General features: G+C 43.8%; 1 protein-coding gene across 3 annotated transcripts in view; it reads right to left on the bottom strand.

The window, feature by feature from the left end:
• Positions 1 to 3,741: 3,741 nt before the first annotated feature.
• Positions 3,742 to 11,535, bottom strand: part of Patr-1 (Protein associated with topo II related - 1) — a 308,440-nt gene continuing 300,646 nt past the window's right edge. The window contains exons 7-8 of one of the 3 annotated variants that reach the window (XM_067760230.1): positions 8,495 to 8,552; positions 3,862 to 4,187 (exon numbers count right to left, since the gene is read on the bottom strand). In XM_067760230.1, coding sequence (XP_067616331.1) covers positions 4,108 to 4,187; positions 8,495 to 8,552 — 138 coding nt within the window. In that variant the 3' untranslated portion in view covers positions 3,862 to 4,107. Of the gene's footprint in view, positions 4,188 to 8,223; positions 8,553 to 11,535 lie in introns of all 3 variants that reach the window. The other 2 variants (XR_010948786.1, XM_067760228.1) reach the window with 2 other exon arrangements.

The following is an 11,535-nucleotide window of genomic DNA, read 5'->3' as shown; positions in this document are numbered from 1 at the left end:
TACTGCGCCGACCGTAAACCCCGAGGAACCCTCTCTCGTAGGTAAGGGTCAACCAATCGCTCAAACGTCATAAGAAGAAACTACGAGACTGGATGGTTTAAAATCCACATGAGAACTGCCGGCTCTTGGAATAAAGATAACCTTGACCTATGCTAAGACTTCGGACTAAAGCTAAGCCTGAGGCAGTTAATGTAGATGATGGCCAATCAGCGGCAGAAATCCCCAAAGACCTTTGAAGTTACGCAGGAATGATGTCATCCGGGCCCGGAGACTTAGAGTACGCTCATGCAGCCACCGATTTTGATCGCCCGGTGTCGGTCGTAATCGTTCGATAAAAATAAACACATGTATTTAGACGAGCGTATGTACATTTCAAACGATCAACGAATTGTCGTCGGACGTTGTCGTTTTTCACTGCCGATAAATTCGCGCGTGTTCAATTTTATCGTCCGATAAATTGCGTGCATTTACTGTGAAAAAAATTATTTATTTATACGATGGAGTGAAAAATTAATTGATTGGGTGCAAAACAGGCGCCATTTATGGGATAAGCACATAAAAACATAAACGCAAGCGTATTTTTGAGAAAAAGTAAAATGTAAGAAAAAGCTGCAGGCCGATAATCGGTTGCAATTTTAACACCAGCCCGGCCGATTTCATCATCTGATTGCAATTTTTCAGTTTATCGCGGTTATGTAAGCGTACCCTTATAGGGCTTGAACGAATTTATAGCCCAGGTCATTTGATTTTTCCGTAGTAGAATGGCAAAAATTCCTGCATATGCAAGGATCGCCAACCGTACAGGCGAGGATCCCAGCGCAACTGCGACATTGGAAAAATGATTCTCCACTAGAAGCTTTAGGGTTTCCTCTCTACTCATTGACCCATCGCCATTATCATCCCTCAGATAACCTAAAGGCGAGCGAGGATCCCAGCGCAACTGGGACATTGGAAAAATGATTATCCACTAGAAGCTTTAGGGATTCCCCGCTACTCATCGACCTATCCCCATTATCATCCCTCATATAACCTAAAGGCGCGGGATTCCTAGAGAGCATTTTTCTAAGCCTCGCGGATTCATTGTAGCTTCTACATAAATGTCGCTTGGCTATCCTTATTTCATATTTATAAATCCCCAGTTGAAAGGCACTATTGCTTGCCGAGGTGAAGTTTTCCAACAGAACGTGTATCTCAGATTCGGACAGGTCTGAACTAACGGCAGGCGCCGCAGGCAATAGCTCTTCCAGCTTCCTATAATACAAGTCCTAGTTAGTACTTTTAGGGTTCCTAAAAGATATTTTACCAGTACGTTCTACGTTTACCGGGAACTGAATATATCGGTGATCAGGGAAGGAGTGCTCGTAGAGAACCCTTCAACCCGATAACTGATCTTCCAGTTCTCTACTAACCAGTGTGAGGTCCAGGATCTCCTCCCTTTCCGCTGTAACAATATTCGGGTCATTTCCCATTTTACATTTACAGAGTCCCTCATCTACAATAAAAGTAAACAAAGACTCACCTCTAGTATTGGTATCCCAGCTTCCCCAGATGCTGTGGTGAGCGTTATCATCGGCACCCACAATCCCGCCGCCAACACTTCTCCGCCTTGCTTCAGAGGTGATTTCGTACCCGCTACGTCCCCTACAGAACGCTGAGACCACCCACATTCCATTACTGCCTCGCTGGAGACAGACCGTGGTTACGTCATCATTACTGAAATTAGAGAGAATAAAAGCTTGAATCACCTTTTAAGCAAGCACACAGGATCTAGGCCTACCTGCCTCCAATGCGCCAAGTTGTTGAAATTTCCCGGCCTTAATCCAGCCGTTACTACTCAGCCACGGCTCCTGGACAGAACTATATCCTCTCCGCGTTTTTCAAGGCAAAACAACAAATTAGCTGGATCCGCCTTAGAGTGCTGAAGATTGATTTCACGTATGTCCATTATCACCATTTCTTCCGCACTTCATCCTTGGCCGATTCGCCCTCGGAGGCTAGGAGTTCCTCCTCCCTACCAAACAGACGATTTACACTGATGACGGATCCCGCCAGTATTTTCGCTGTCCGAATTAGCGGGTCAGCAGCCACTACCATTGGTGCTAGCTCCCCTGCGGACGCCTCCCCCTTCCAGTCTCTAGGGGAGATGAGCCATTTTGGCTGGAGTCGGCGTGGTAGATCTTGAGGACCGCACGCTCGAGACCATAGGAGAAAACCCCCTTCATCACAGAGAGAGGACCGGTGGACTTATACTTGCCGATGTGGCCCAACGGTCTCTTCTACTGTAAGGACTTTCGAGTTATGTGTCGGAAGGTTTGGGTATCGCATGAGTTCCAGAAATTTCTCCGGCTGAAATGATCCGGCAGGCACTCAAGCCCTCGGTCGAAGGGGGAACCTCCTTCCCACGGCCTCGTGCCTGACTCCCTTCCAGACCTCCCAAACCAAAGAAATTGACCGCTCGTCAGCATAATTAATCAATCTAAATACATGATACCATCCCGAGTACTCAAAGCCAGGCCGCGGACCTGAGCTCTCCATAACGGCGGTCATATAAGCCGCTGATATGGCCCTGGCGACCCACAGCCACTCCTCCCGGGAGATGGCACCATCCTCCCTCCTCCTATCCAAGACTCCTAACTGGATGGAGCCTGCTCGTTTAACGGTTTCTTTAAGCGCAAGTGCGTCCCCACCTCCTCTAGCCCTTTTGGTCGTTGAGGTATTCCTCTCATCCGACTTTTGTCGCTTCCTAGCCCCCAAACCCTTCTATTCACCTTCATCGTTCGACACCGGTGAGTGATCGTCGCCAGCTACGACGCTCCTGGCAAACTCCAGGGTCCGGGCATGCTTTTCAGAAATCTGAGCTGCATCCCTTGAAGCAGCAACCACAATACACATGTGAGCTTATGTGTTTCTATGGCAGTACTGAAAAATAGCTGTTTGTGATATGTTTATTGGAAAGCAAAATGCGAAAGCAAAAGTTAGCTAAACTGGATACAATTCCTACAAAGGCGAATAATGGAGCGTCGAGGTAAAGTTCTCCAAACATTGGTTTTGTACCTTTTCGCATTCATGACTCTTCTAGATTTTCTAATACTCCCAAGGTGAAAAAAATACGCTGTAGCATTGTATGATCGGTTGTTTGGGAACAACACTTCAGTAAAAATTTGTGGGATTAGACCTCCAACTCCGAACGGCATCTGAAAGACAGATAGGTTTTCACTGAGAAGCTTTCCATGGCAGAAATAAACTCGGAGTGTTTGCCAAATCACTCCAGAGGGGCGACCCCGCTATAAAACTTTTCTTCCAATTGGAATAAACCTGTTCCTAAATTTTTGATGTTGGTTTGCCCGGGAAGCGAACCCAGGATCTACGGTGTAGTAGGCGTAGCACGCTACGCCCACACGCTTTATAACAAGTGCTATATTTTCATTTTGAATTAATGAATCAAACTGCCATATTTTTTGAGAAAAAGTACTTTCATACTTGTAGGTACTACTAAGGTGCAATTTGATAATTGAGGTAAAAGAACTGTGGTACTTTAACTTCGTTCTTACTTATGCAGTACTTGAAGCCTTGTACCTTTTTGGTATCAGTACAAGAATATAGGTGTGTGTAGGCCTGCTGCATATTACATCGAAAGCGCGAATATGCTTTATATTGTCGACAAGCATTCCAACTGAAAACACGACTTAATTACATTATCAAGAAATACAAATGCGACGGAAGCGTAGGAAAAAAACAGGATTGAAAATAATATGCATTATATATTGTTTTCGAAATAACCGATTCAATTAATTTCAAAGCAACTATTTTAACCTATCAGGATTTCTTAAATTAGTTAACTAGTTTTAGACCACTCACATCTATATTTATAACTGTCTACAATTTCCATTTATTATATCTGTAGCTATTTAGGTTATCTTATGTTTTGCTTCCGTTATAAGTTCCAGTAGGGAATCCAGCTTTAGATCTTGGAAACGCCCAAAATGGTTCAGCAATGGTTGAATTGAATCTGACTCAATTTCAGCGCAAATGGTTTGGTTTTGAATGGTTGTATTCAACGACGTAGAAACTTTGTTCAGGAAATTACGCCAATTATCTTTATTAGATTCAGTATACGTAATATCTGTTCCTGAAGAATAAATGTGCTCCGCACGTAACAAAAGGCAAACTAGAGATGAAATTCCAAACTGTAAATAAACATTTTTTAAATAAGATTTTATCAGTTCCGTATTTGTTAAGTTTGTATAAATATAAATTGATATGTATAATGCTAGAAGTAAAAATTCTCCCTTGAAGATATTTTCCGCATTACAAAGCGAATGTATGGAAAAAGAGACATATTTTTTTATTTATGCCAAGGCAAATGTTCTTAAAAAATGCTAGCGGATTTTATACCTGGAGCATACTGATTTAAGAAAAACGTTTCAGACTAATGTTCGTTCTATTTCAAAAAATCTTAGATATAACTATTTACAACTTTGGGTAGACTATACACAGAGGGCGGGGTTTGGTGTGGTGGGAGGGTGTTGTGATCCCGTGATCCTAAAAACAACACCACCACCCGCAGGAGGCTTATAGTTTGATCACAATTTAATATTAAAGTTACCAAAAAAAAAAACGCAAGAAAACGCAGTGAATTGAGCAAATATGATGCTACCAGACATAAAAATGTGTATGAATTAAAAACGACTCAATTTTAATCGGGCGATTTTTTATTCCAAATTTTCTATTGTTTTATGAATCAAACGCAATAAATCCAAAAAAAAACAAAAAACAAGCGCCGCAGCGAAAATTTGGAATAAAAAATCGCGCGATACAGCAACATACAGATGTCCGTGGAGAAAGTTCTAAGGTCGATACCAGCGGCTCGAAGTGTCTGACCTTGCGACTTATTAATCGTCATAGAAAAACACGCGCTCACGGGAAATTACACGCGTTTGAACTGAAAAGGAAACTTGTTTGGAATAATGGGTATGTGGGAAGCCAGGTCGCGGACCTGAGCTCTCCATAAGGGCGGTCATATAGGCCGCTGATATGGCGCTGGCGACCCACAGCCACTCCTCCCGGGAGATGGCACCATCCTTCCTACTCCTATCCAAGACACCGAAGTTGATGGAGTTCGCTCGCCTAACGGTTTCGTTAAACGCAAGTGCGTCCCCACCTTTTCTGTCCGTTTTGGTCGTTGAGGCATTCCTCTCATCCGACCTTTGTCGCTTCCTAGCCCCCAAACCCTGCTCCTCACCCGCATCGTTCGACACCGGTGAGTGATCGTCCCCAGCTACGACGCTCCTGGCAAACTCCAGGGTCCGGGCATGCTTCTCAGAAATCTGATTTGCATCCCTTCCACGCTCCAGGATCTTCTCGGCAAAGCGCCGATCACCCAGAACTTTCCTTCGCGGCGTCGATCGCCTACCTTTCCGGCCAGACTTCCATACCAGGACTCCCACTGGGAAAGCTCCTCGCGACAGGGCCTCCTTACTGGTGCTTGGCTGGTTCGACGCATTCGCCGGACCTCCTGGACCTACGGGGTTTAACCGAAGACCCCTGCGCTAATCCGTCTGATCAGCCCTTTTTCTCCGCCGAGTTTCCCCGGCTACCAGGGACCTGTTTCGGAGCGCTCTCCGCTCCTGACCTTGGTTGGCTAGTGCTCGATTTCGGAATTGAAAATGGACGTTTATCGAAATACGGCAAGGCGTTAACTAATAACACAGTCATCTAGTTTTTATTAATGCGGCAACCACAATACACATGTGAGCTTATGTGTTTCTATGGCAGTACTGAAAAATCACAAATAGCATGTTTATTGGAAAGCGAAATCCGAAAGCAAAAGTTAGCTAATTTGGATACAAAGCTTACAAAGGAGAATAATGGAGCGTCGAGGTAAAGTTCTCTAAACACTGATTTTGTACCTTTTCGCATTCATGACTCTTCTAGATTTTCTACCCTTCCCAAGGTGAAACAAAAAAATACGCTGTAGCGTTGTATGATCGGTTATTTGAGAATAACACTTCCCTACAAATTTGTGAGTTGGACCTACAGGTTTTATGCCGACTCCGAACGGCATCTGTAAGGCATATAGGTTTTCACTGAGAAGCTTTCCATGGCAGAAATAAACTCGGAGTGTTTGTCAAATCACTGCAAAGGGGCGACCCCGCTTTACAAACTTTTCTTCCAGACGAAAGAACGTGCATTACGGGAGTCCCTGTCGTGAAGACTTACCTCCGGTGTAAAACACAGATCAATGTCCGTTGATCTTCGGCCCAACAAGTTGGTACCAAATCGGTGAGCTGGGGTGTTCAAGTCAACCAGCCTTGGTTTGGCCGAGGAGGACTATCCATCCTCCTCTTCCATTTTCGGGTAATGGCACCCGGTTGCACGGCAAATCCACCGCGAGTTCCGTGCTTGCCTCAGAGTCCCTCTTTCATTGATTTTGATATCTCGATATCTGATTAACAAGTTAACCAGATTTAGATATTGTGTTTTTGTCGCAATTTAGGAATGTGACCAACCTTTTCTGTTCTGCAGTGTTACAACAATGTATAAATACATTGTTAACGACGGAGCTTGGTTTTGCTTAGATATTGCTTAAAGGGCCGCACTACGTTGACAAACAAAGTGAGCTTGGCATCCAATTATGCTCCGTCTTAAAACTCCATCACAAATTAAATCAAGGGATGTGACCAACCTTTTCCGCACACAGACCTGTGAGTGCCGAGTGCCCGCCTCAACAATGCCCCTCGACATCGCTTGAGGCCACACTACGTTGACAAACATTGTGTGCCATATTGTCTACTATTGGCTTCCATTTTTGCTACTAATTTCGCTCCAATTTCCACTCAATTACGCAACAATTATGCTCCGATTTGCCTCCAAATAAACTCCTACCACAATTAAGGGATGTGCCCAACCTTTTCCGCTCACAGACCTGTAAGTACCGAGTACCTGCCCCAGCAACATCCTTGCATTGCAGTCCGCCACACTGCAGTGATTTGACAACGTCAAATCTACCACATATAGGATGTGGCCATCCACACAGCGAACGCCTCTTATTCGCTTACGCAGTCTAAAGCAGCCTCAAACATCTCAAAAGACGAGATGAGCACCGGCCCACTCGTACAATTATCGATTGTTTTTCGGCTGACGATAGACATGCGTTCCTTCACCATCTTTCGTCAACTTATTTGCAGCATATTTGTCACAAATTAAGGGATGTGACCAACCTATCATCTGCCCATCAGGGTCAGTTTCTCAATGAAATTGGGACTGCCGTGGCAAGCATGAGACCGAATTCCCTTGGGTCTTAGGTCCCCAAGGGAAAACAAGTCTACTCAGAGCGTGTGTCATAAGTGAACTCTATTTGAAACCACAGCCACCGCGATGCTCCCACAAGGGGGCCATCCCAGGACAGGAGGTGAGACCTGAGTACAAAGCATCGTTCGATGCAGTGCACCAGATCACACTGGCTTCTCCTGCTCCCGCGGTAGCAGTTTTTATAAAGACCTTGCCTAGGGTCCCACAGGGTGATACACCGCGTCCACCCTGCTACCTTTCGAGTAAAACACCTTACTCATGGATTGGGTACCCATGGTATTATGGTCGCCTTTTACGACCGGTATACCTACCGTGGGCATATTCTAACCCCTAACCCACAGGGGGAACTTTTCTTCCGATTGGAATAAACCTGTTTCTAAATTTTTGATGTTGATTTGCACGGGAAGCGAACCCAGGATCTATGGTGTAGTTGGCGGAGCACGCCTCAGCCACACCACTTATAACAAGTGCTATACTTTCATTTCAATTAATGAATCAAACTGCCATATTTTTTGAGATAAAGTACTTTCATACTTGTAGGTACTACTAAGGTGCAATTTGATAATTATGGTAAAAGAACTGTGGTACTTTAACTTCGTTCTTATTTATGAAGTACTTGAAGCCTTGTACCTTTTTGGTATCAGTACAAGAATATAGGTGTGTGCAGGCCTGCTTCATATTACATCGAAAGCGCGAATGTGCTTTATATTGTCGACAAGCAGTCCAATTGAAAACACGACTTAACTACATTATCGAAGAAATACAAATGCGACGAAAGCGTAGCAAAAAACAGGATTGAAAATAATATGCATTATATATTGTTTTCGAAATAACCGATTCAATTAATTGCAATGCAACTATTTTAAAATGTCAGGATTTCTTAATTTTTTTAACTAGTTTTAGACCACTCACATCTACATTTATAACTGTCTACAATTTCCATTTATTATATCTGTAGCTATTTAGGTTATCTTATGTTTTGCTTCCGTTATAAGTTCCAGTAGGGAATCCATCTTTAGATCTTGGAAACGCCCAAAATGGTTCAGCAATGGTTGAATTGAATCTGACTCAATTTCAGCACAAATGGTTTTGTTTTGAATGGTTGTATTCAACGACGTAGAAACTTTGTTCAGGAAATTACGCCAATTATCTTTATTAGATTCAGTATACGTAATATCTGTACCTGAAGAATAAATGTGCTCCGCATGTAACAAAAGGCAAACTAGAGATGAAATTTCAAACTGTAAATAAACATTTTTTAAATAAGTTTTTATCAGTTCCGTATTTGTTAAGCTTGTATAAATATAAATTGATATGTATAATGCTAGAAGTAAAAATTCTTCCTTGAAGATATTTTCCGCATTACAAAGCAAATGTATGGAAAAAGAGACAGATTTTTTTATTTATGCCAAGGCAACTGTTCTTAAAAAATGCTAGCGGATTTTTTACCTGGAGCATACTGATTTAAGAAAAACGTTTGAGTTCAGAACAATTATTGCTCATGAATTTTTCCTGGTTTTCCAATCTCGGCATCCAAGTAATCGCAAAACCTCCGATATTTCGCAATATTAAAATCATGTGCTAATATTCATACTTATATACAAGGTTGTATGGCCATGGGCCATCTATAGCCTCTGATAACAATTAAAATTCACTTTGTGAAATTGGTTTTAATCGGACTAACGTTCGTTCTATTTCAAAAAATCTTAGATATAACTATTTACAACTTTGGGTAGACTATACACAGAGGGCGAGGGGTTGGTGTGGTGGGAGGGTGTTGTGATCCCCTGATCCTAAAAACAACACCACCACCCGCAGGAGGCTTATAGTTTGATCACAATTTAATATTAAAGTTACCAAAAAAACGCAAGAAAACGCAGTGAATTGAGCAAATATGATGCTACCAGACATAAAAATATGTATGAATTAAAAACGACTCAATTTTTTATTCCACATTTTCTGTTGTTTTATGAATCAAACGCAATAGATCCAAAAAAAAAAACCAAAAAGAAGCGCCGCAGCGAAAATTTGGAATAAAAAATCGCGCGGTACAGCAACATACAGATGTCCGTGGAGAAAGTTCTAAGGTCGATACCAGCGGTTCGAAGTGTCTGACCCTCTACGACGCTCCTGGCAAAATCCAGGGTCCGGGCATGCTTCTCAGAAATCTGAGTTGTATCCCTTCCGCGCTACAGGATCTTCTCGGCAAAGCGCCGATCACCCAGAACATTCGTTCGCGGCGTCGATCGCCTACCTTTCCGGCCAGACTTCGACACCAGAACTCCCACGGGGAAAGCTCCTCGCGACAGGGCCTTACTGGTGCTTGGCTGGTTCGACGCATTCGCCGGACCTCCTGGACCTACGGGGTTTGAACTAAGACCCCTGCGCTAATCCGGCTGATCAGCCCTTTTTCTCAGCCGAGAGTTTCCCCGGCTACCAGGGACCTGTTTCGGAGCGCTCTCCGTCCCTGACCTTGGTTGGCTAGTGGTCGATTTCGGAATTGAAATTGAACATTTATCGAAATACGGCAAGGCGTTAACTAATAACACAGTCATCTAGTTTTTATTAAAGCGGCAACCACAATACACATGTGAGCTTATGCGTTTCTATGGCAGTACTGAAAAATCACCCCGCTTTACAAACTTTTCTTCCAATTGGAATAAATCTGTTTCTAAATTTTTGATGCTGATTTGCCCGGGAAACGAACCCAGGATCTATGGTGTAGTTGGCGGAGCACGCCTCAGAACTGTGGTACTTTAACTTCGTTCTTACTTATGAAGTACTTGAAGCCTTGTACCTTTTTGGTATCAGTACAAGAATATAGGTGTGTGCAGGCCTGCTGCATATTACATCGAAAGCGTGAATTATGAATTAAAAACGACTCAATTTTAACCGGGCCATTTTTATTCCAAATTTTCTATTGTTTTATGAATCAAACGCAATAAATCCAAAAAAACAAAAAACAAGCGCTGCAGCGAAAATTTGGAATAAAAAATCGCGCGATACAGCAACATACAGATGTCCGTGGAGAAAGTTCTAAGGTCGATACCAGCGGCTCGAAGTGTCTGACCTTGCGACTTATTAATCGTCATAGAAAAACACGCGCTCACGGGAAATTACAGGCGTTTGAACTGAAAAGGAAACTTGTTTGGAATAATGGGTATGTGGGAAGCCAGGCCGCTGACCTGAGCTCTCCATAAGGGCGGTCATATAGGCCGCTGATATGGCGCTGGCGACCCACAGCCACTCCTCCCGGGAGATGGCACCATCCTCCCTACTCCTATCCAACACACCGAAGTTGATGGAGCCCGCTCGCCTAACGGTTTCGTTAAACACAAGTATGTCCCCACCTTCTCTGGCCGTTTTGGTCGTTGAGGCATTCCTCTCATCCGAGCTTTGTCGCTTCTTAGCCCCCAAACCCTGCTCCTCACCCGCATCGTTCGACACCGGTGAGTGATCGTCCCCAGCTACGACGCTCCTGGCAAAATCCAGGGTCCGGGCATGCTTCTCAGAAATCTGAGTTGTATCACTTCCGCGCTCCAGGATCTTCGCGGCAAAGCGCCGATCACCCAGAACTTTCCTTCGCGGCGTCGATCGCCTACCTTTCCGGCCAGACTTCGACACCAGGACTCCCACTGGGAAAGCTCCTCGCGACAGGGCCTCCTTACTGGTGCTTGGTTGGTTCGACGCATTCGCCGGACCTCCTGGACCTACGGGGTTTGAACGAAGCCCCTGCGCTAATCCGTCTGATCAGCCCTTTTTCTCCGCCGAGAGTTTCCCGACTACCAGGGACCTGTTTCGGAGCGCTCTCCGTCCCTGACGTTGGTTAGTTAGTGGTCGATTTCGGAATTGAAATTGAACGTTTATCGAAATACGGCAAGGCGTTAACTAATAATACAGTCATCTAGTTTTTATTAAAGCGGCAACCACAATACACATGTGAGCTTATGTGTTTCTATGGCAGTACTGAAAAATCACAAATAGCATGTTTATTGGAAAGCGAAATGCGAAAGCAAAAGTTAGCTAAATTGGATACAATGCTTACAAAGGCAAATAATGGAGCGTGGATGTAAAGTTCTCTAAACACTGATTTTGTACCTTTTCGCATTCATGACTCTTCTAGATTTTCTACCCTTCCCAAGGTGAAACAAAAAAATACGCTGTAGCATTGTATGATCGGTTATTTGGGAATAATACTTCCCTACAAATTTGTGGGATTGGATC

This window comes from Eurosta solidaginis, chromosome 1 (genome assembly GCF_040869045.1).
Source record: "Eurosta solidaginis isolate ZX-2024a chromosome 1, ASM4086904v1, whole genome shotgun sequence".
NCBI lineage: Eukaryota > Metazoa > Arthropoda > Insecta > Diptera > Tephritidae > Eurosta > Eurosta solidaginis.
This window is presented reverse-complemented; position numbering and strand designations above follow the sequence as displayed.